Source organism: Leptosomus discolor, chromosome 2 (assembly GCF_034619465.1).
Source record: "Leptosomus discolor isolate bLepDis1 chromosome 2, bLepDis1.hap2, whole genome shotgun sequence".
Taxonomy (NCBI): Eukaryota; Metazoa; Chordata; class Aves; order Leptosomiformes; family Leptosomidae; genus Leptosomus; species Leptosomus discolor.
In genome coordinates this window covers 111,587,870-111,612,775 of record NC_141392.1, presented here as the reverse complement: position 1 = coordinate 111,612,775, position 24,906 = coordinate 111,587,870, and the positions used below count along the sequence as shown (strand labels likewise).

Here is a 24,906-nt window from a genome sequence, read left to right as displayed (position 1 = left end):
TATAAGCAGAACTCAAAATGAGAAGACACAAAATTTGGAGGCACAGGAAACATCTGTGCACCAAGTTACAATTCATATTAACAATCCTTAAAAGTCCACTAGAGAAAGCAGTGCATCTAACTATAGCTACCCGCTTGTGCTCTTTAACTGAAAGAAATACAGAAAATGAATTGTCTAAACATGTATAATCTCTTGTTTGAGATCTGGCAGCAAAAAGGGAAAAAATCTTATAAAACTGAAGCACAAGTTATACATCATGAGAACTCTTTACAAGAAGCTTACAACACAGTTTAGTGTCTACACAGTCCCCTTCATAAGTGGAATTTCTACTGATTATTCACAGACTTCAATGCTATTACCATCTCATCCAGTCTTTCCAAAAGACTCTGTTTATGTAAATAAGGATTAGTTGGCAAAATTAATTATGGTAAAAGAAAAATGGTTGTTAAACTTGGGATGAAAATGACACCTAGAGGATATCTGTTTGCTGCCTTCTACTCGCCGATGCTAAGGCAGTTTTGATTAGGACCTCAGAATTCCCAGGAAGTCTTTTCTGGAGGTTGCTGTACATGGTAGAGAGATCCAAATTAACTTGGAGAAACATGACGCTGGGTACCAGAGGAGGGCTGACTGCAGCAGCTTAAAATAATTTGCATTTCCAAGGAAAGTGTAATAGTTGAACAAAATAAAGTGTCCAGTTCAACAGAATATTCCTGTATCACATGAATTATCAGATCTATTCCACACGGGAAACTTTTGTTCTCTAAATAGTCACTTTCCCCTTAGAGATAGTCATTAAGATGTCAGGTGCTTAAGAGTTGCTATTGATTTCAACCGGAAATAGGAATGAACTAGAGTTTTGGGGGTGAACAGAGCTATTCCTATGCAGTTGCCCACCAGTATTTTAGAGTCATTTCAGTTAGCTTAATCAGATAGTCAAGGTATTAATTCCACATCAAAAGAGGCAGCACAGTTGTGATCTTGCAACAAGGTGCAAAGCTGTATTTTCCAAGGTTGCACACTTCGATGATTAAGCCAAAAATCCTTACATATTTTGGCTCCATTTCAGGTCTACCTACAGTCTTCCCTTTCATGTTGTGATCTACTGGACTGAAGTGACCTGTGCAAAGAAGTACAGCTGAGGAGTGCAGGGGTGTGTAAGGGTCTTACTGTGCTGTATATGTGCAATCACTGCGAGTACCCACTGCAGGAACTGCCTGGCATCTTAACGGGTGCTTTTACTGATTAAGGACACAATCAGGACTACACTTCATTAGTAAAGGCTTCCTGAAATTGTTGAAAGAAAATTAGTTGTCACTGTTCATATACATCACATAATGACATGAATGCGCGCTTTGAGAACTGTTCTTATGTGGCTGTGAGGAGGGCACTAGCCAAGCCTCTCAGACGTGTGTGATTAAAAGAGGCACGTCTAGACTTTGTGAAAAGCATTTTCTATATGAGTAGTTAGAAGAATCAGAAATATTTTCTATCAAAAAAATTAGGTGATTAATCTGCATTTTAGAGGTGCAGTCTATTTAAACCTGGTGCAATTGAAATAGGATTTTTTTGTATTCTTTTTGAATGTGTTTGAAAAATCATGTTTGCAAAGTGTGTTCTGATCCCAACAACTCTGGAGTAGGTCAGAGAATTGGTGAAAAGCTCTTCAGATGGTCATTCAATTTATACACTAAAAGACAAACCCTGTTAAATATGTCATTCTTGATGGATGTGTGTGTTTAACCTTCAAAGGTGGAGATTCCTCAGGGAATCTATTCCAGTGCTGTATTAGCATTACCACTAGCTTCCCAAAAAGTTAACATGATTTTTCCGTGCTATAGTTTAAGTTTGTTGTTTTTACTATTGTCTGCCACTCACGTGAAGTACAAATGATTCTGATTTTTCATTCCAGAGCTATACATGTATCTAAAGACTGCAGTCCTCTTCCCAGACTGCTTTTTCTTCTTTAGGTTAAACTTTAACAGTCTTTTTAATGTTTTGTCATAAGACATATCTTCCCATACTCCAGTTACCGTCACTCCTTCTCTAGACTCTGCTTAGTGGCCCACATCTTTAGGGTAAGACATGGAAGGTCTTATCCAAAACTGGGCAAAGTGCTTCAGCTGAAACAATGCCAGCGCTGAAGTGAAGGATTAAATAGTGCACTGCTTAGACCATCCTCTTTCCCATACCATCCAGTTTGCAGGAACTCTCTGGGAGAGGGATTCTCTGGGTTCACACACAGCAGAATCAAGAATCTGGAATTATTTAATGTCTCTTGAAATTAAAAAGGAATTGTGTAACACTGCCTTGCTATAACTGAGGGTTCTTTTTGGTGGATTACTTGATGTGGAGTGAGTGCCATCTGGAGGTTAGGAAACATGCAGCCCTGTATGCTTTCGTGCTGAAAAACAATATCCTCATGCTTTATAAATGAAATGTTCTTACATGAATAGGAGCTTGAGCCTGACAGATACTGGACATCTGCGACTTAGGATAGCGTTTATGACCCATAGCAAGACTTGAGGCTGCTCAGTATGTCAGAGTAAGGCCGACAAGTGTAATGACTTCCAGTGTTATGCAATCACCAATAAATATGTAACCTCTGAGTGGCCTGGGCAGTTTTTGGACAAGGACATACACAGCACTGGAATAGATTCCCTGAGGAATCTCCATCTTTGAAGGTTAAACACATACATCCGTCAAGAATGACGTATTTAATAGGGCTTGTCTGGACAACAGAGGGACAAGGAAAGGCTTGATCTGCTCTCTCCTTTCCCTCTTTCAGATGTTAGAAGACAAACTAGTTCCTGATGGAGTTTTCTGCTCACAGAGAGAGTAGAAAGCATTTTAGCTGAATAAGAAGGTGCCTGTTTAAAGAGTAGGTTCCCATTTGGTGTGTCTGAACACAGTTGTCTATGACAATTCATGTCTGCACAGAGCAGAATCTATCCTCCTCGCTTGGACTGATTGCATGATGTGGTCTTCCTTCTTTATGTAGCTTAGCTGTCATCCTGAAAGCCTTAATCCTCCAGTTCTTGCTGTGTCGAGGAGGCCAGGAGGAGAACTGCTTGGTGTCGTCACTTCAGTGAGTGGGGTTTGGCTTTTCCTTCTACAGTGTCTTTTTTTTTTTTTTTCTCCAGAGACCACTTGGATGTTGACAGGGATCACACTGTTCCATACCACCCCTTGCGCTTTTGTAGTGCCTTCTGCTGCTGCAGTCTAATCATAAAAACAAATAGCCTTAGTTGCAAAACATAAGTATTACATATCTCCACCTCAGTCTGGTGAGCGATCGCAGGCTGTTGTATCGAGGCAATGCTAATGACGTCTAAGTTGATCTCCACCTAGGACTGAGCATGATCCGACAGAAGCTACATACAATTCAAAAGGCAGGTATTGTAGGTGCACTCTCCGTGCTCTGCTGAGGACTGCTTTTTCTTTACAGAACAACAGGTCATAAAGTTTGCACCTATGTAATGAAGATTCACAGGCTTTTGTGTCGATTTAGCTTGATGATGGTTTCCCTGGGCAACCACAGATTTTAGGAACTATGAACCTGTTAAATTCGAAGTTGATGATCTTAAGAGTATAAGATAGGTTGCTGAGCCAACACGCCTTCAGAGCAAAATGTGAAAGCCTGCTTCCTTGTCAATGGGTTTCCATCAGCTAAACCAGAAATAAAGAGAAGGGAATTTGAGAGCAGTGAATCTAAAGAAACAAAAATGAAAACTAGTGTGAAAAAATTTGGTCTCTCTCCCTCAGCAGGGAGGAATGAAAAAGAACAGAACATGTCTCACGTGCCTTAAATGTTATTCTTTAGAGCAAGCTTAAACATGCAGATGGCAGAAGCTGATGAATCCTTGGCTAACTACATGAAATGCAACAAGCTGCTGCATTTTATTGCACCGACTCTCAGAACTGAAAGTGTGTTGTTTATGTTGGGACTCATCTGAGTGGGTCTCCATTAATTGTTTGTTTTCGGGAGGTAAAAAATTCAGGAAGAAATCGCCTTTTGGCTGTAATCTTGTTCTTTCTGATGTTAGTGGCAGCTGTACTGTAGACTTGCATGGAGAGATGGATGGGATCTGTAGTGCTAGCTCTCTGTATATGGCCCAGTCACCCTAAATATGAAGAGGATTGTCTCCTATGGCATTGTTGGATGACATCCATCTTTGCTCTTGAAAGAAAATCAGTGCTAGACAGTAGTATTGCTCTCTCTGAGAAGAAGATTGAGGAACTTTTTACGTGCTGTGGAGTCTGTTGACTAGAACTATTCAACTCACTTTGTTACTGTTACAGTTTTACTGAAGCACTAGGAAAGATGGAGCTCACCCTCAAGTTTCCTCTTTCGTGCTCCACTGCTGAAGAAGTAATCCATGTTTATGAGAGCTCTGCCAAGTTCAGTATTCATTCGACTGCCAATAGTCTGGTTGGTTGAGTTGGGAACTTTGCTTGAGAACACAGGCATGTAGTTCGGCAGTGGCTTCTGCTCCTTCCTCTTACCCTGGATAAAACATAGACCATTGCTTGTTAGAAAAATAGAAGTTACTGAGATTATTATTATCAGAACTTTTGCTTTTGAACTTAGAATTTGAATGTACTTAAAAATGTCATGCTGAACGTACATGAAAGTGTTGAAGAAATAAAGGAAAATAATTGGTTTTTCCTCTCATCTTACATGGGAATTGGATAATGCAGGGAAATGAATAATTTTCATATGCACTGCATAAAATGTCAGCTGGGACAGAAGTTAACCTGCTCTAGAATGGTTGTGAAGTGGGAGGTTTTTTTTTTCATTTTTAGTAAGTGGCTTGTATTTCAGCATGATGACATTATCTTACAAATTTTCTCCTAGGAAGCTGGTTCTTCTAGCACTTGCCTTTCTGTGGAGTTGTTGATATTGAAACAGATTGAATACACGCACGTACTGTATTTCTGTGTGGCGTAGGTAGCAGATGAAAGGCACTGCAGTTCTCTCTTATTTTTCCTAAAGGTTACGGCCTTAAAGGATTTGCCGATTATACCTAAGTATGCTTCAAGTTGAAATATTAGCCTAGCTCAAATTGATGAAAACTAAAAAGAGCCTGCGTTACAGTTGTTTGTTTGAAACTTACCATCTGATCATAGTCCTTTAGGAAACTCCAGTTCTGGTACCTTGGAATAGAAGTAAAAAATGCAGTGTAAAATTTTCTGACTTTATTTAAAGTAGTTAAGTGTTGGTCATTTTGAATGTTTATTTAATCATTTGCTTTGATACAGCCCAGCCCTTACACATGCAGACTCTTTATATTGAAACCTGTCTTTTCTGTGGTGAAGCCCAGGGTTTTCTTTGTTTCCATATAGAGCCCATAGTACATGAAGAATGGGGAGTTTTTTGCTAAAGGAAGGTGAGTATAGTCCATGATGTAATCCTTGTGCAAATGTAGGTAAGTTAGCAAAGTCCCGAGTTATTCTAGCAAACTTTTGTCCCATGCCTTGAGTTAGACACAGCTTCTTATTTTTTAAATGGCCGATATTCTGCTGGTACAAGTCCCTGGTAGGAATTCCAGAGCTGTATTTGCTGCAGGCAAACACCCACCGGCGTATTTTGCGCAGATAGGCAGCTGTGCTAGGAGCAAATGGAGGTCTGAGGACCTGAGTTTTGCTCTTCAGCTCTGTTCTGTACCTGCTGTGGGACTACATGGCAAGTCCTTTGATTTTCTATCCTTTGCTTTCCCTGTCCTGAAATGGACAAAAGGAAAATTCACCAGCTATTGTAGAAGTACTGAGGTCAACAGAGGAAACAGTTACCTACAGCTGTATTTGCAGCAGGGCTCAAGGGACACCTGAGTTGACTCTCTGAACTGGTTACCTGTATGTATACAGTGCTGCACCTAAGTTCGTCGATACAGTGCTGCAGCTGTGCATCCTTCCAAGTTGAGCTCATCTGTACAGCACAGCCCTGTACCACGTGGAGCTAGGAGGGCTGGGTTTGGGTGCTGCACTCCACTGTCCAGTGCAGATATGCCCTAAGTGCAAAGAAAAGCTAATTTATGATTGTTGTGTTTATCACTATGTGCCTTGGTATACCAGCACAGCACAGGGGTCCTGAAATTTTTTGTTTTGCTATGCCAGGCACTATTTGGATGTATCAGATCTGGGCATTACTGGATGGTGCTAATTACTGAGAAATGTTTGGGTCTCAGACATTTACCTATATCCACATCAAGTCAGACCACCAACGTGTAGCAGCCTTTCCCCATCATTGGTTTTGGGATGGGGATGTGGGCCTGAAGGACAGTTCTCTGCAGGCTGTAGCATGTGTAGTCAGATGAATCCAGCTGTGGACATCTGCTCTTCACATCTCCGTCGTACCCTTTTACAAGAGTTTCTGTCTTTGTAGCTAGGACTGGAAAGCAGGATGTGCACTGGCTGTATGATGTGTTACCTTACTTATCCATGGAAGTGAGTTTGCGCCAATAGCCATGACTGTGAACCCCAGGGGGCAGGCACAGACAGACAAGTCCCTCCTGCTGCCTTAGCTAGGGAATGGGTATGGAACATGCTGGGCCCATTTGGGGAGAGTCTGAGTTCACAACTGGGAGAGAGTAACATTGCCACCGTGGCCCTGGCTTTGCATTTCCCTCAGGTAGAAGGAGCCAGACAAGAGTGCAAATGTGCCTATGGGGAAGTCAGAGCTGTGTTTTATGTCTCCTCCAGAAGGCTGAGGAGGACAGGGTTTTTTAGGTGGTTTCTTTTCCCATTCTAAAAATCCTAAGTATGATGTTCTTCCTTCTCCTCCCTTTCCTTTTCCTTAGCTAGTATGCAGTCAGAACTGGTTCTGATTTTACTTTTAAAAGGATATACTTCTAATAGGCCTGCTCATGCTGTGTACTGAAGTATGAATATAAACACTTATTTGAGATATGTGGCAGAGACAGAGAAGATCTTACTTTCAGATTCCTTCAGGTCACTGGTGTATACACAGTCAAAGCTTAGGTTGTATGTGTGCAGTTCAGTCTGCTGAAACACTCTAACAATGTTCAGTAGATTTACAGATTGGGAATACAAAATCGTATTTTGGCAGAACACTCTGTTCAGCTTCCATTTCAGCCATTTCCAAGAATATGAAAAGAGATGATAATATCAGTGTGTCTGCAATAAGTTATAAAGGTTGGCACCTTTATATCTTCATTGTGGAAATCTCTATAAAGCTAAAAGATACTTAGCATGCAATTCTTCACATCTCTCTTTAAGCTTAAGCCCAGCATGCCGGGAGATATTAGCATAGATTTTGTCCAGTGAAGGAAAACAGAGCTAATATAATCTTAGAAAGTGAGGTGTTAGGGTCTGATTCAAAGTCCCTGCAGAAAAAAATTTCCTTTGATAGCATAGGCTTTGGATCAAGCCCTAAGACTGTCAAGGAGCATCAATACCATTGTCAAGATGAGCAGAAGAGGCATGAACTGGAACAAGTGACTTACCAGATTTTTCTTCTTCTCTGTTCAGCCTCCACAGACTCTCTCCAGATCTTATCCTGTTGAACCTGGTCCTGCTGCAGTGCTGCCTGTTCATCTGCCCAGGCCCGAGTAGCCGGTTGTGCAGCAACAGGTCTTCTGGGTTGGGTGCTGCCAAGAGACACAGATGGAGCTGAGGCTGGTTGTCCCAGAGGTGTGGTTGCTGGTTGCCGAGATCTAACTAAGGTATTTCTGCTGAGTCCAGAACCCTTTCCCAACTTGTCCATTTTGAGACTCTCTAAATCCCCAGTATTGTTAGGTATATTGCGACTTTTCAGAAAGATAACCCTGCTATTGTTTGCACTTTCAAAGCTCCTTCTCTCCTAATGTTTTCATTTAGCTGCTTTAGCTGCTGGAGTGCTTTCAGAAAACAAACGTGCGCGGCAGCACTGACAGGCAGTGCTCAGCACTGTTTTACTTCCCTCTCATTTAATGCTCTTTTCCTACTGCTTTATGTTGCTCCGTTGCTTGAACACTGAAGGAGTTCTCATGGTAACAGCAATTTTGTAAGAAATGACTGTTACTGAGAGCCATCATATCTCTAGCTGTAACCAGCAAATTCTCAGATTATGAGGTGATTACTGCTGCTCGCAGCTGAGACCACCCTGTATTCAAAATCCTCGTAACAATAAAGTCTGGTTTAGTAGCAAAGAGTGCTGTGGAGATTGCTGCTGAGTATGTCAGGAGGGCTTTTGTTGTGATTATGCAGCAGAAGCAAAACCTGAAAGCTGCTGGTTTCCCTGGTGTGTTTACTGTCTCCATTGGAAACGAGTCTGACTTGTGAATATTCACCAGAAAGGGAGCAGAGACCCAGTGGGACAGCTGCTGGGGCCTCGAACTCTGTTTGGGGCAGAGCTTGTTTGTTTAAAGCATTTCAATGAATCTGTGCTTTGAAAGCTCCATATTTTCAGAGTTTTTAAAAAAAAGAGCAGCCAGAGATCATCAAAAGTCCTTTTTAAGTACTTAGAGATTTCTGCAGAAGGTATTAAGCAACTATGAGAAGTAGTTTTTAAGTAACTTTAAAGGGTTATTAGTATACAAAGTGAGAATTTTCAAGACAATGTCCAAAATGCCAGTGTTTGTCTTTACAGTCAGCCTGTTGGGCTTTTGTGGTATGAAGTCACTTCCTCAAGTATTTATGACCTTGTAGGAAAGTGGAGTATTTTAAGTATAAATTTCCTCTGAAATTCTTGAGTGACTTGTTTTTGAGTAGCGTGGATTGGCTCCAGATGAATTCTAGCCTCTTGCTTCATCTTCCTGGTAAATGCTAATGAACTTTGGCTCGACTTTTTTTTAGGGCTTTGTTGGCAAACTTATTTGCTTGCAGTATTGGGAAATACATGCTGAATTTGGCAAATAGTTTCTTTTAAAATACTTGCAACTATACAAGAATCCAAACACTTCACGTAGCTGTATTCGAGGCAGAAATACTTCTATATTTGGAAAAATTATTCTGACTTTGAAGGTTGCAATAGCTTGATTTAAGAAGAGGTAAACACCACCTCAAATCACAGTGTTTGCTTTGGGTTTGAATGAAATTTTAGTAGACTGTTTGTTTGTTTGTTTTTCTGAGATAACTGGAACCTAAACAGTGTTTTTCATCTCTTTCAGCCAAAAAGTGAAAAAAAGTCATGTATCCACACAGCATTACCATGGACTGAAGAAATTAACTGTTTGCCAATCTGGCCTGATAGTTGTCTCTGTTCCTCTTGTGGAACTTGCTTATCCTGCTGCATTTGTTCCAGGGTCCTCTCCAAGTTGGAGCCTGTGCAGGTGGTTGGAGAATGGGGTTTTAGCAGCATCTAACTGCTTTAAAAGGAAGCTGAGGCATGTTTGGAAGACCCAGTGCATTAATCAGTACGCATGGGATTTTAGCTCCTGATCAGGTCAGGAGGGGATCTGATGGGGAGTCTGTTTCTGTGTGTGGAATGCTTTTTAATTCTTGTTTACAAAGTTCTTGTGTTATTTTAATTCTAATCCTTCCTTCAAGTCAATTTCTGCAAATTAAACATAATAATAAACTAAAAATGGTTATTGAGCTGAGTACATAGCTTCCAGATGACTACTTGTGGCCACTGAATGAACTGGACAGAAAGATTACAAGCAGATGTTTAAAGTCTATGCCATTGAGTGGTAACTACCCTGGATTTGATGCAGGTGTAGGGCTATGAAGTGCCTCTCAGAACATCTTACTGAAAGTGAACTCATAGGCTAAAGCCAGATCTGTTGGTCTGAGACCCCAAAGCCTCAGAAAAGAAGGAAGTCTTAACTGTTCAGGACTTCTTTAGGCTCTAAACAAAAGTAAGCTATGAGTCTACATGCAGGTATTGCACACTTCATAGTGTTCAAGGCCTTTCTCTGGAAATAATAGATGGGAAAGTTTAAAAAAATTGGGTTTTAAAAAATATTTCAATAATATGACTTTAAAATGTAGCTGTATTTCCAAAACCAGATCACTAAGAGCTGATATTGTAAAAATTATCCGATTTTCAGTTGGAACCAGAAATCATTAAGGGAGCGGTTGTGCATCATTAAAGCACATCAAGGTGAGTGCAAGGATGACATTTCTGGGCGTTACTCTGGATTCCTTACTGGATGTACTTAGTAGCCCATTTAGGCCATTTACTAGATTAACAGCTCAGCAGACCTGCTGCAGATACTGAACTCCTTCCTCTTATACTACCATCTCCAAGTTTGGCATTTTATTTGTTCGCTATAACAACTCAGGGCGCTTAAACAGGGAGCTCATTTGAATTGGTACGACTGATTTACTATGTACTTCTTTTAACCCTGTAGTAGAATAAGTTGATGTTTGTTGTGGCTTCATGCCATATGTATCTATGTAAATTGATTATAGCATCTTTGTTTTTTTCTGGTTGGGACAGGAAGCTTGAAAAAAAGTTATGAGTGTCACTGTAGGAGACGGTGCCTTTGCTTAGGAGTTTGTTTTGGGATTAGTTTATATGACAAGTGGTGTCAGTGCCCATCATCCTGAGGAAGAACTTGATTGAGGTTAGTCTTTTGTTGTTGCCAGACAAGTGATGATATGCATTACAGATTAATCTGTGAGAAATAGGTGAGTTATTTCCCTCTGTCAAAGGAAAAGAAGTCTAGAGAGGATTTTTATGGAGGAGAAATTTCAGGTGTGTAGACAAGACATTTTTGTTTGACCACAAGAGGGTATTGCAGCATCAGTTATGCAAGACTTGAGCTAATGTTTGCCTTTATATGCACTGCCTTATTTTTAAAATACATATTTCTTGAAATTGATCATTTACATTAGGCAGTAGTTAAGAAAATCACATTTTGTTTGCCAGTATTTGATGTCCTTGTCAGTTTCTGACCTGTTTTTTTCTAAAATTTGTTGGGTTTTTATAGTAACAAGTTTCTTGAAGCTCAAGAAGTTCTCACAGATTTCACTGGAAGACAGGGACTTTGGAGGCTTATTCTGAAACACTGAAAAACTTAATGGAAATTGCTTGGTTAAATGCAAGAATACATCAGTTACAGAAGGGAAATAATAACAGGAGGTGAGTGTGTTGCTGCTTTTGTTGGAAGTGCATGTTTGTCCAGGATGGGTGATATTAAAGTCAGTGAGACTCTGATCTGATTTTCCCGTGTGGTCCTACTTACAGAAATAAGGTCTGAAATATCTTTTTAGCTCATTTCTGTTTCCCAGATTTTTCCTTTATATCTAAGTCTTCTGCAATGTACATCCAATTTTTTTCATAAATCAGTATTGTATCAGGATGCTTTCCTACAAAAGTTATATCTTCTAAATCTGAAGGAATTTGTGTTGCCAAATGTTCATGCCATGTTTTGTACAGTTCAGACCGCGGAAGAGGGAGCTAGAGGGATTTCTGGATTCGTGTGTCTGCTAGATCTGCTGCTGAATTTAGAAGATGCATGGTATGCCTGCCTGTCTCTCAACAAGAGGAGGATCGCAGCCATATCACATTATCGATGAAGAACAAATTTCTGAGGGGTGTGGTAGGGATTTGATGGACAGCAAAGCAATTTTCATATAAGAAATTTTGTATTTGTGAGATATTGCAGAGGTTTAAGAGTCACATTTAAAAACACAGGTGCAGTGTAGGTGTCGTGTGAATAAGAGGCAGGAGCAAAATTGTCAGCTGGCAGAGAGGGCAGCTCTCTGGAGACCAGCCTTTCAGAGCAGATAACCATTCAGAGGATCTCTGCCATTTCACGAATGGGATGGAGACCCCCATGGAAATCTTTCCATATGAGCAGTGTTTCCTGCCTCAAATATGGCATTTGCATTGTCATCATCATCTTCCCGAAAGGAATAAAGATCAGTCAAGTCAGTCAAGGTTGCCGGCTGGAAGGTGGGTCATGGTGCTGGTTAGCAGAGCAGGGAGGTAGATGATCGGTCAGAGGACACTGAGCACCCAGCGGAGAAGTGACGGATGGCAGAGCATTACTGCGGCGCTTTCTCACCTGCCCTGGGTATTAACCACCAAGGGCCCTAGAAAGCCCGGAGGTGACAGATCCTGCTGACGAGCTGTATCTTTGTCTGGCAGGAGCAGAGTGCATTAGGTAGCTGCATGCAGCCAAAATGAAAACAAATCCTGCAAGCTATCAGTTTGGAGTAAAACTCCTTTAAAAAGATTTTGTAGCTGCTTGATTAAAGGCCTCGTGTTAAGTTTTGCTGTAGCTTTCATGAAAAAATACAAACTTCTTTCTTGTCTTAACAGAGTTCTGCTGAGAGAGCCTGGCAAGTTGAGCGTCTGTTGCGTCGGCAGCGTACAAATACCACGGAGGGAATGTCTGCTTCCAGTGACACAGAGTCTGACACTTCAAAATAAAATCAAAGCTGTAATGCAGACTGTAAGAAACCTGTCGTGATTTTTTCCGTCCTGTTCTTATAATGTAAATTCTAGTGTTACAAAATGTTAGCTACTCATATGCGGTTTGCTTTATTTGAAACAGAAATTATTTATTTGAAAAAATATTATTTACTTGAAAAAAATATTAAACAGCAGCTATTCCATAGGATGTGCAGGCCTGATACATTAGAGTATTCTGCTTAAACCTGCTGCCTGAGCAAGGTGATGGGATTTCAGGAAGGGAGTGCTTGCAGGGCTGGTGTGTGAGTAGGGATGTTTAGAAGTACCTGGTTTGAGGAGAAGGAACTAAAAATGTAAGAAGTGTTCCTCACTGCCTGAGGAATGTTTTCAGTTGCTGTTTCACATAATTTTGGTCTTAGAGGCTAGATCCCATCAAGAAATGCAATATTGTGTGGACAGCCAAAGTTGTCTCTGTTAGTCAGAGTTGTTCAAGTCACATCGCTACCACGGCAGGGAGCTCTGATAACTGCATAGTGGGGCTTGGCTTTGCTCTGTTCATCCTCGCTGTTTTCTTGCACAGATCGTTAACAGGTCTGAAAGAATTTCCCTGTATAAAGTGATTAAGTACTTCTGAAAGGCTGTGCTTCGTACTGCTTAAGTACCTAAGGCAGCAGCTTGACCTCTGAGGTCTGGCGTAGCCCTGCTTTTCTGTGCTCGGTGGTATGCGTCTGTTAACAGTATCAGCTTACAGGTCGGTCTGTAACAGCCCGGGAGAAGCTGTTTGACAAATACTACAGAGATTTAGTTTTCTGTCTGTTGGCTCGGTCACTGTGGTACTTGCAGGAGTATTTTATCCTGTGAATTACAGTATTCCAGGTGTGTATCACTATGTATTTCAAAGCTCAAGATATTGTTCAGTAATTTTTTGGATTATTCTGTTTCTTAGCTGTCTCCTCCAGCAGCTAAGAGTCTATTTGTTGATCTGCACGTTAATACACTAAGTGTTTCATTTACCATCTGCTCACCATATTCAGAAAGGACATTAACTTTCTGTTTTGAAGCAAGATACCAAAAATTCTCTGCTGCAAGTTAGGCAGTTTTCAAATCAGGGTACCTAAAATTTATTTTAAATTGTGTCTGTGCCTGTTAAATGAAAGGGATCTGTTTTTTCAAATGTTTTTAACCTTTGCAAGGTCTGTTGGCTGAGAACTGAGCTACTTCCTTTTAGTTTTTTTCAATATAACTGTTGGAGTCTAAAATTGGGAAGCGTTTTCTGAACGTGTCAATCACAAGCTTTATCTGGTTTCAGCAAAGCTTTTAGCATCTTCATTGCAGCAATTAGTGTAGGTTTCCTTAACTGTAGAAGTTAGTGTCAAATCGCACTTCAGGCTGATGTTTGGCCAAGTCTGACTGTTGAGGATTAGAAGGAAGTTCTACCTAAAGGCAGGATGTTCCCATAACTGGATGTAGGGAGTTTGTGTATAGTCTTTTCTTTTGATACGCTAGAATCTGGTGGGAAGTTTCCTGAGATCGTAGGAGAATTCAGGTCTGAAGGGACCTCAGGAGGTCTCCAGCCCAACCTGCTCCTCAGAGCAGGGTCAGCTATGAGATCAGACCCATAGGTCAGGGCTTTATGCTGTTGGTCTTGGAAGCCTCCAAGGGTGGAGACCACACAACCTTTTTGGGTAAGGCATCTCACCACTTAGCTGTCCTCATGATGAAGCAGTTGTGTCTTATGATACAGTCAGAACCTCTCTCATTTCAACTTGTGACCATTTTATTTCTTCCTCCTACCAGGCACCTCTGTAAGCAGCCTGGCTGTGTCTTTCCAATAACCTTCTTGCAGGTCCTTGGGGCTCCCCACAGCCTTCTCTGCCCCAGGCTGAGCAGCATTTGATCATCGGTCGTGTTGCCTATGTTACACATATCTGTCAGACCTTTACCTAACTCCCTCCATTCTCTATCTCTGCCTGATCTGACCCCATACACTGCTCATGCCCAGCGGGGCAGATGCTCCATGAGACCTAAATGGAAAGTAACAAAGTGTACAGGGAAAGCACAGTCTGTTTTGCCATTCTTTTCTTGGATCACCTCCCCTGTTCTGTGGTTCAGTTGGGCCTTATTCCTTCTACGGTTGTACAGAGCTTCTTAGTTTTGCTATGGAGCTGGAAAACTTTGCTCCCTGAAGACATGGACAGCCGGAACAATATGAAATCTTCCTGGATGTGTTTGGAGCTTTGTATTTTTAGCTCAATTGTGCAACAGTTCACATGCAAATACTCTTAACAGTAAGGCAAAACCGAAAGGAAAACAGCTAGACCTTAGGGCCAGAGCCACCAAGCACACTTTGCACAGCTTCCAGACAGGACTTTCATTACACCAGATGCCTCATTAAAGATCCTGCTACAGTTTAATGAAGAGAATGGGAGTCTGGCTGTTAGGATGGGCTATATCCCAGCTTTTAGGAAACCTTTTGCTTAGATTCGTGCTTAAGTTTAGAAAGCTTCCAAAGCAGTAGACAGCTATGCAATTAAAAATACAGTTGCAGCATTAGGATAAAATCCTGCTTACAGCTGACCAGCTAATGAGAAAAGGGCAAGACCTTCTTCTACTTTTTGTGTGAATGGTCCACATAATCTACACATGTGCAGTATATGGATTATATACCTCTCTAAAAATCCATCTTTGATCACAGTGCTGACATAAGTGCACCTACCAGCCTCTTACACGTAGACATCATAACAAAACTTTCAGCAAAACTGAGACTATGGAAAATTGTTGACCTGTTCAACCTGAGATATTTTGGCTTGAAATATAATAAGATCAGTGAATCTTTGGTTAATGAAAAGCAGGGTTTCCAAAATGCTTCCAGGATCTGGAGTCCCAGGACAAAGAGCAGAGTAAAGCCGGAAGCCTGACAGCATGGAGAACCCCATGTCAGGTGAGGTCTTCTACAGCTTCCAGCATTCCTGCTGGAATCTCAGAGCTCTGGGATATCGGGCTATCCACATCCTTGGTTTCTGGCCAGACTACTCAAGGCTTCCATATGTTTTTAAAGAAGTGGAAAAGATAGCGACCAGAATAGGGATATTCAGATCTGCTTTTTTGTTCTTGATGGCCTGCTGCAGCATTCCAGGTCATTGGTAGTTTAAACCATTGAAAGAACATTCTGCAAATCTTGGTTCTTGCCTGCTATGCATGGTAAGAATCCTTTAAATGTATTGTAAATTGTTTAAGATTGACTAACCTGTGCAAAATTAGTTGGGTCAGTAGAGTCAGGCACACACAGAGACATCTACTGTGAGTTAGAAAATCCTAGGATACTTGAGAAATCCATGGAGGGTCAGCAGATCCATCACAAACCTGCAGGAGATCTATGTCTTTCTATGATAGCAGAAGGGAAGGGCAGGAACATCTTGCTATCAGATTGCACTAGGTGACTATAAGTGCATTGATATTCACATCTGATGTCCAGTTAAGAGTGTTTTTCAAGCAAATCTTCCAGTCATCTCCACTTGCTGTATTTTGGGTTGTGCCACAGGGTGGTCTTGGAACGTGCAGGCTGTGGGGACTCCTGGGTTGCTGCTGGGGAAGGCGAGCTGCACCCGCTGTCTGGCTGCTCATGGGTGTTAACGCTGCGGACCAGTAAAGAGCAGGCAGCCCCTGGCCCACAGGATGGGTTAAATGTCCTTGTGAGTCCTTAACAACTGTTGGTTTCACTCCACAGATCCATACTACCTGCTATTTCAGACATGTTCTCTAGACCTCCATTACCTGTAAGGTCAGTGGAGATACCCTTGTGGAGTCCTACATGCAGATGTCAAAAATGAGATTTCTTAATATGAAGGAAAGGTACAACTACACCTACACTAGGAAGAAAGTGCTGGAGCCCGCTCTCTGGGTGGGAAGCAGAAGCATTGCCCACCTTGGTGGAAGAGGTTTATTATTAAGAGATTACATTATATTGTGTGGTATTTTCTGTTACTTATTTGCTGTTTAAAAAGGGACTTATCCAGGACTAAAGGGAGGAGTTGGGTGGGGGCCTTTGTAGAAAAATAAATTTCCCATCTTGTGTTAGAGGAAAGTATGTGGGTTTTCTCCTTTTGATATGATTTATTTTCCTACTTCCAGCTGTTCTTCTTTGATAAGAGTTTTGTTTATATACTTGAACCTGACAATTGGAGAATTGAGGATGTATTTTGACTGCCTTTTTTGCAAGTCTAATTATGGAAACCACCTGTGCCATTAGCATAAAATAAAAAGCAGAAACTTTCTTATGCTTGTTGTTCCAGTAGGAGAGCAGTTCACAGGAGCCGCAAGTTTTACTGGTGAATGAGAATATCCATTTTGGAAATAGCTTGCACTAGCTCCGTAGTTAAAATTGTACCATACTCTTGCAAAAGGCTGATTTAGGGCTTTTGCAAGAAGTATCTGTGCTTTGTGCTGTATCTGGTTGCTCTTTGCTCTTTGCTTGTCCCCATTCCTCCAGAGTCTCTTTAACTTGCTGTAACGTGAACATTCACCTGGGCTGCATACCTTAACTTGCACAAACCTACCATTGTTCAAGAGAACTAGAAAACAGCAACAATCAAAGCAGACTTTTCCAACTACATCTTCTTTTTAAAGCTTTCAGGACAAAATATAGATTAAAATACCATTTTTAACCCCCTCATAAAAAAAAAAAAAAAGTTTATCTTGCTTTTCTACATACCTTTGTTTATGGTGAGCAATCAAATTCGTTTCCTTAGAATAAGGACTTCTCAGCGCCATGGTGTGTGACGGCTGCTTTTATACTTTCTGTTTTATGAACTCCACTATTGGTACTGGGAGAAGTAAATAGACTATGAGGAAAAGATCACACCATAGCAACCCTCAGCTTTGTTTACAGCTCAAATAAACGTCTGTAACGTGGAAATGTATGTCCTCGGGAATTTTCTAAACCAGTACACTAATTGGTTTAATAACAAAAGGATTAATGCGGATAAGATGAAGACAAATTTACACTCAATGTTTAAATGGTGAATAATTTTATTTTTTAAAAGCTGCCAGTAAATAATATATCACAGCCACTCAGTAGGGAGAGGGTATTTTTTGACTTATTTATCATAATAGAAAGTGCATGACAGTTCTGAGGGAGAGGTTCATGTAAGCACTCCGCAGAATATGAGTTTGCCCATTGAAATCAATATTAACCCCCTGCTTTGTGTAATGGGAGCAACTCTGTGTGTGTTTTGAAAACCCAAACCTGTTGGTTTATAATTTCCTCACCTTTTGGTTAAAGAAGTAGCTTTTACTCAAGCAAAACTTCTATTGACTGAGCTGGACATTTTGCTTGAGTAAAGCTCGTGGAGTGTTACGTGCCTCTGAAAATCCTGGCTGCAGGGGGATTTTAGGCCTTTAAATGATATCCCAGGAAAGGACATGTTTTCCTTTCTGCAACTGATACTAAGACACTGTTGCTACCAGTGCTTCAGGTTTGGGGTTTTTTTTTAATATGCAGATCGGCAAGATTTATTCCAAAGTGTACACATTCCTTATTCCTTAGAGGTTTCACCCATACGTGTTGGTCCTTCAGCTGGCTTGCCTTTATACTTGGCCAATGGTGCAGAAAGCATGGTCAGTCTGGGATGGAGTCACCATATTGGAGGATCATGTATCTGGTGAGGGCCTCGTGGGTTTTGGAACAGGGAATGGCTGGAGAAGTTGATTAGGAGGACAGGGTTAGGTATGTGTTGATGTGCTTTTGATTTGGTTCCTGCTAACGTTTGTGTGTGCTGTGGGATAATCCATATTTTAACTTAAATACAAATGTGGTGTCTGGACAGGTGATGGCGTAGCTTCTGATGGTAACACTGGAGAAATGAAGCATGCGTAATCCCAATCAAAACTGGGCTAACCAGCAGATCCAGTGGTTGTGAGCTGGGTTCACTGGTCAAAAAACATTTGCTTTGTCACGAGAAGCTGTGTTGCAATGCTGTTTGGTGTTCTTAAGCAACGTGCTAAATGTAGCAATGTGCCATTGCATGGTCGGAAGTTAAAAACATCATCTAAGTAGCAAATCTGACATCTGTGGTCCTCAAATGAACCGGATGAAATGTACCTTGTAGAACATTATTTTGACCTTGAAGAATTGAGGGTGAGGTGCAACCCTTGCGTTCATTCTGTACAGCACATAGAGCAGAGGGACTATGCATATAGGAACCAGGGGCCACCAGATATAGGATACCCTATATCTGCACACTCTCATGAGCTCAGCATAGTGGGGTCACTTTTTAGGCTGGGGGTGATTGGCACAGTGTATCTCTGTGTGGTGTTGGCACAGAGGTGGTATTGGCTGGCTGGTACTGGAGAGGAGGGAAGCCTGTGGTGCAGAGCATGGGGCAGTCCTAGGAGGGCTAGAGAGCCTGGAGGGAGCTGTGGGGTGAGGTGTGACCTGAGTGGTGGGAGGCAGGTGTGGAGGTGTTGGGCTAATACTGCAGCAGGGGTGGTACTGATGAATATTTTGGAGGATGTGGTATGTGGCATCCATGGGGGGGCCGTGCCTGCAGGCGTGAACACCAGGAACAGCCCCTATCAGCACAGGGAGCCGAGGAACAGAGGTAGTTTTAATATGGAGTGGCTGGGATATTTGGAAATCCTCATGGTACCTCCTCCATGATAGAAATGATCACAAAAAATAATAGCTACAGAACCACAATGGAACCTGAGTCTTGAAATCCAGGGGTAGCTGATCCCCACAGGGCCTCCAGAGCAATGCTTGCTTAGAGCCCACCTGCGACGTGCACAGGTGCATGTTTGTGCCTCTTCTCTCCCAAATTCCTTTCATCACATAAAGATTACCTAGGTGAGGGAAAAGTCAAGCTTTTTATATAGTGCTCGCTGCTATAGAAACCACTAGCTCTGTGACGACGTGCCCTGCTATGGAGGCACAGCCAGCCGCAGCTCCGGACCAGGGGATGCCGTAACCTGCACTGTCAGTTGTCAGTATTTTCAACCAAAGCCCAGCTGCCTTCTGAACCACTCTGTGTCTTTCACTTCTGCAACATGTAGCTTTTTAATGTTGGAAATAAAGATGCCAAATGTCTGGAGTTGTTCTTTCTAAAAAAAGAAATCCATAGCTTTGTAGTATAAAGGTTTATCTGCTATTTTAAGTCTGTCACAACGTGTGGATGACATTAAGCCTCTGCTGGTTTGAATTATGGCTGTAACTTTCCCCAGAAAGTCACCTTCAGCCGTTTCTGTGTCTCTCCAACAGGAAAGCAAAGGCAGTATTAAAGGAGGTGATATATGAAAAGCATTGTGTCTGCTAAACCTTTCATGATAGTGTTAAGATAAAAAGTCTGTAAAATGACTGTAACTCTGACGAATATTTCTGAAGTCAGAGGAAGATGGAGCTGTCAGCTATGAGGGGAGAAAATCAATCTAGTATTGATCCTCAGTCAATAGAACAATCCTGCTAATGCTTGTAATTCTCATTTCTGTCACTAGAAAACAAACAGAACAAGGAGAAAACAAATGTAGAACATCCCAAAGACATCTGAAGTGCTCTCTGCTAAAAGTAAAAAGGAGATTTGATTTATGAAGTGTATTAAAGCAATAGATGTGCTTGCTTCTTTAGAGGTTATAAAATCTCTAGATGAAGGAAAAGAGAGCTGCTTTATTAAAATCCAAATTCTGGATGTTACAGCTGAGGCAGTATCTCAGAAGCATTTAGCTGAGAAACAGATCTGCAAATAAGTACTCTGGTGAGAACAAAAAAAAAAACAACGTGGAAGATACAGTACAAAATAAAGTTCTCTTTTCGATGACTGGTGTTAGCTTGTCTTGAGTACAGTCATGTGTTGTGTGTCCTCACTGAAAATAGATGTCCAGGAAACCCAAACAGGAGCTTTCTGCAAAGGAGAAGAGGAGGAGGATAGACAACAAGGACAGGGTTTAAAAACTGGTTGCTTTTATCACCAGTACTGCCTCCTATTCATGCTTTAGCCTCCTATCCTGCAGAGTGAGCAAAACAAGGTAGAGACCCACCATTTCTTTTTCCCTCTGAGTTATTTTTTCAGTGGCTGCACTATATTTAACTCATGTGAAACATCCCAGAGTATGGGCAGGGAAGCTGTAGGCTGGTGGTGTCAGCAAGATACCTAATGGACAGGTAGGGCGGGTCCCACCTGTGTTTGGCTTAGCAAAGCCGCCTCCTGTGATCCAGCCGGGTGCATTAACCCAGCCAGGGCCCAGCGGCTGCTAGGCTGAGGACTTCGTGCAGGAAACAGCCTTGCCCCAGCCTTGTGCTGGGACCCTCCCTAGCAACGCACACAGAAGCTTGTTGCAGAGCACCAGGGTTTGGTTGACTCCCAGTACCAAGTAATTGATTGAACACCTTTTGGCACTGGAGGAGAAAAAGCCCTAAAGATTTTTACAAGTATTTTGTGGTACCCAAAGCTGTCACTTGCTCCTCTTCCCATCATTTCCCATTCCACAGAGACGCACTCACCTCTAGAGGATCTGTACCTTCTATGGAGGTAATCGTCTGCTTACAGCAAGTTTATCTTCATTTTGCTGTTATCTACTTCTTTCTACTTCGGATGTCCGAAACTAATATCCAGAGGTAAGTGGCTAAAATTCGGCTCTTGATGCTGTGCCATTGGCCTCAGCAAGAGTTTGCATTTGACTTCTATAGCCCCGAGCGATTTCATTAGGTTTTACGTGTTCTTTGCCTCACAGAGCACCCTGTAAAGAGTTTAAGAAATCAGTCTGCTTATTTTGACAGAGACTTGTTTGCAGATTTAGGAGCTGAATTTATTCTGGGTTCCAAAACAGTAATCTCAGTGTCCCACTGGCAAAGGACTGAGCGGGGCAAAGGCAAGGCAGGGACTGTGTAGGATGACTGGGGAGCTGCTGTGGAGGGGAAGAATGAGAGCTTCAAATCCTAACTTCTACTTCAAGTTAGAAGTTAATTCTGCAAGCTTTTACATTGCTTTATCCAGCTCCTCTGCTTTCAAACACTAGGACAGGCTGTGCTACATGCCCATCAGCCTTGCCTCTGGGGAAGAAATGTCGCAAGGGAAGAAATGTCACAGCAAAGTGTCGGTGCTTCTCCAAGTACCCCTGAGTACCTTCTGCAAGCCCAGAGTATTCTTGAATTGGGAGACAATTACAACTCACAACACAGACAGACAGACACATGGGTCTGACAAACTGCTATACACAAGCTATTGGAAAGTGCTGAAAGAAAGATGCTGGCCCACCACCTCTTCTTTGAAATCAGTACCCTCTGTCAGGTGTTCTCAGAAGTAAAGATACTCTAGAAGTATCAAAGTTCATCCTCTAGTAGGATGAGTATTCTGGCAAACTGCAAAACCAAGTCTCTCTAGAAAGACTGCATGATTTACACACCCACTTCTTAGTTTTGAATAATCTAGGATTATTGCTGCCAGACAAACTAAATTAGTCCTGTCATAAGCTCTCAAAACCAGGCAACAGCAAAAACAACTCAAGGGGTTTTGTTTTCTTCTTTAATTTTCCAGGGCTTTGCAAGCTGTGAAAATGATGAAACACCTGAAAGTACAAGAGAAAAGACTGTATAGGATTATACTAAGTAAGCTTTCTGGTGGGAAGCATGCAATTATGTATTATGTCCTGTCAGCACATGGAGCATGACGGGACTATAATTTTGCCTATGTTATTTCCTCTGGTTGCCAAAGAAACCATAATAAGAAAAGTCAAAGTGCTCCCGTCCTTATTGATCTTCTTAACAAACTCTCACAAAAAGCATCGGATGTTATAATTATTTTCTCTTCACTAAGCTGGTATCACACACAGAATCATAAAATCATAGAATGCTTTGGGTTGGAAGGGACCTTTAAAGGTCATATAGTCCAAACCCCCTGCAGTAGACAGGGACATCTGCAACTAGAGCAGGTTGCTCAGAGCCCTGTCCAACCTGACCTTGAATGTTTCCAGTGAAGGGGCTTCTGCCACCACTCTGGGCAGCCTGTTCCTGTGTTTCACCACCTTCAGAGTAAAAAATGTCTTCCTTATATCTAGTCTGAATCTGCCCTCTTTTAGTTTAAAACTGTTACCTCTTGTTGTGTCACAACAGGCCCTGTTAAAAAGATTGTCCCCATCTTTCCTATAGCCCCCCTTTAAGTACTGGAAGGCCACTATAAGGTCTCCCCGGAGCCTTCTCTTCTCCAGGATGAACAACCCCAAGTCCCTCAACCTCTCCTCATAGCAGAGGTGCTCCAGCCCTCTGATCACCTTCGTGACCCTGCTCTGGACTCGGTCCAGCAGGTCCATGTCTGTCTTGTGCTGGGGGCCCCAGAGCTGAATGCAGCACCACAGGTGGGGTCTCACCAGAGCAGAGCAGAGGGGCAGAACCACCTCTCTCGACCTGCTGGCCACACTTCTTGTGCAGCCCAGTATATGATTGGCCTTCTGGGCTGCGAGTGCACACTGCCAGCTCATGTCCAGTTTTTTATCCACCAGTGCCCCCAAGTCCTTCTTGTCAGAGCTTCTCTCTATCACATCATCCCCCAGCTTGTATTGATGTCAGGGATGGCCGCAACCCAGGTGCAGGACCTTGCACTTGGCTTTGTTGAACCTCATGATCTTCACACAGGCCCACTTCTCGAGCTTGTCAATGTCCCTCTGGATGGCATCCCGTCCCTCAGGCATGTCAGCCACACCACTCAGCTTGGTGTCATCTGCAAACTTGCTGAGGGTGCATTCAGTCCAGCCATCTATGTCACTGACATTAAACAGCACTGGTCCCAGTACAGACCCCTGAGGGACACCACTTGTTACCAGATCTCCATCTGGACATTGAGCCACTGATCACTACCCTCTGGATGTGACCATCCAGCCAATTCCTCATCCACCGAACAGAACACCCATTGAACCCATATCTCTCCAACTTAGAGAGAAGGATGTTGTGGGGGACCGTGTCAGAGGCCTTACAGAAGTCCAGATAGATGACATCTGTAGCTCCTCACTTGTCCACTGATGTAGTCACATACCTGTCAAAATCAGCTGGCTTACCAGTGCAGAAATCTAGACATAAAACTGTACAAAAAAAGCTACGCTGAAGGAAATGGAACAAGCACATTGAATAAAAGTAATCATGCAAATGAATGCTTTCTTTGGCTTTTCTTGAAAAGCTTATTGATGCAGATAGGAATGAGAAAAAGGGGCATCCAAGTCCAAGAAAAGTAATCCTTGTCAATTTTAAGGTGAGTGAGATGGTGATGAAATTCTTGTTGATGGCCAGCAGCACGCACACTGTGAGGAGCTGTGTTAGGGGATGAGCAGGAGCTCTTTGGAGAACTTTGTTTCTAACCACAGACCAGGTCAGGTTTGCTTGGCAGCCTTGGGAAATAATGGTGATGTCTCTTGGATTGACTTCAGGAGATGCAGGACAGAGAGGACAGTGGCAGGGACCTGCTGGAGGACAAACAGCTCTAGGGCAGCAGTAGCAGTAGGGAGGAAGGAAGCCAGAAGGGCTCTTCATCCCATCTCCCTGTGGAACCAGCGACTGAACAGGTGGATGAAGGCTTCCGCCTCTGTCTTCTCCTCCTGCTCCTCCTCCTGCTCCTCCTCCTCCTCCTCCTCCCCCCTGTCAGAGTCCCACTGTATAAATAAAAACACAGGAACACCAGAGAGTATGAGTTTGTTTTGCAGGGGAAACTGAGGAAAATATCAGATTTGGGCTTTAGCTGTGGGACTAGAAAGGTTTTTGGTCATGCAACCCGTGGGTACTCCCTCCCTCAGATTCTCATGGTCACCTGCGAATTCTCCATGCCCACTGTTGCCCTCAGATGATGAGCAATTGCAGTCTCCCAGGGGAAATACGGCTGTCCTGGGAGGCTGGGACTGGGAAGGCCAGTGTCTCAGGCCAGGAGAGTGCATGGCATTGCCAAGCCTAGCATACCACTGGCTGCTCTGCAACTTTGCTGGGAATTGCAAGACAAAATGCTGGTTCTAATTTATTCCGGGTGGTGAGTGCAAAGCACTGGGAGCCTCCCATGGGAAGCTGAGAGGTGGACATGCAAGTAGAAATGTTAAAGTTGGGTTTGTGTGCATACTTTTGTGTACCCTTTCCTAAAGCTAATGGAAAGTGCAGGTTTTCCCCTCATTTTTGAAAGAATTTTCTCAAGTAGGTTTAATTGTATGTGAAGAAGAAATGACAACACCTCCCAGCCTGACTGGCAGCCCACAGCTAACTTGTAATCAGTTTTTCTAATAATGTTTCAGTTATTCATCTTCCTAGTGAGGGTGAGTGTAAGGTATAACTTAAGTAAAATTATTACAGCCCTATTTTTAAATGTCCCTATGCAGAGTAGCCAGTGGCTCTGGTTATCTTGTGTCTGACAGCCCCAGGAAAGCATGGAAGAGACTTGTCCTCTTGAAGCCTGTGAATAGTCATCCCAGTAACAAGCATGTGAACAGCCCAGTTTATGTCCAAGAGAGCTTTTGGGTCTCTTGTCTTGATGTAGGTTTGATGAAACTGAAAAGAAGCCATTTTTAAGTAGGTGTTTGGAAGAACAGAAAACATTTTTCTTGCTGTATCGTATCATTAGTAGAAGACACAAGGTGGCCCCCAC

The 24,906-nt window shown here is 42.4% G+C and overlaps 1 protein-coding gene across 2 annotated transcripts; it reads right to left on the bottom strand.

Moving 5' to 3' along the window:
* Window positions 1–4,315: 4,315 nt before the first annotated feature.
* Window positions 4,316–17,077, bottom strand: CIMIP5 (ciliary microtubule inner protein 5). Of its 2 annotated transcripts, XM_086461581.1 has the most exons (4): window positions 17,019–17,077; window positions 7,467–7,610; window positions 5,118–5,157; window positions 4,316–4,507 (listed from the first exon to the last, which is right to left on the bottom strand). In XM_086461581.1, exons 1-4 carry the CDS (start codon window positions 17,075–17,077, stop codon window positions 4,316–4,318), a joined length of 435 nt encoding a protein of 144 aa, XP_086317707.1. The 2 variants fall into 2 exon arrangements, with proteins under 2 accessions (XP_086317707.1, XP_009949302.1); XM_009951000.2 differs by lacking the exon at window positions 17,019–17,077 and having other exon boundaries at window positions 7,467–7,726.
* Window positions 17,078–24,906: the final 7,829 nt, after the last annotated feature.

Bases quoted from the DNA above. Each gene is read 5' to 3' on its own strand.
- CIMIP5 (XM_009951000.2), bottom strand. From the start codon at position 7,726: ATGGACAAGTTGGGAAAGGGTTCTGGACTCAGCAGAAATACCTTAGTT. The intron at 5,158-7,466 runs GTAAGTCACTTG...TTCTATTCCAAG, and splicing joins CAGAGAAGAAGAAAAATCTG to GTACCAGAACTGGAGTTTCC. The intron at 4,508-5,117 runs GTAAGTTTCAAA...TGTTTTATCCAG, and splicing joins TAAAGGACTATGATCAGATG to GGTAAGAGGAAGGAGCAGAA.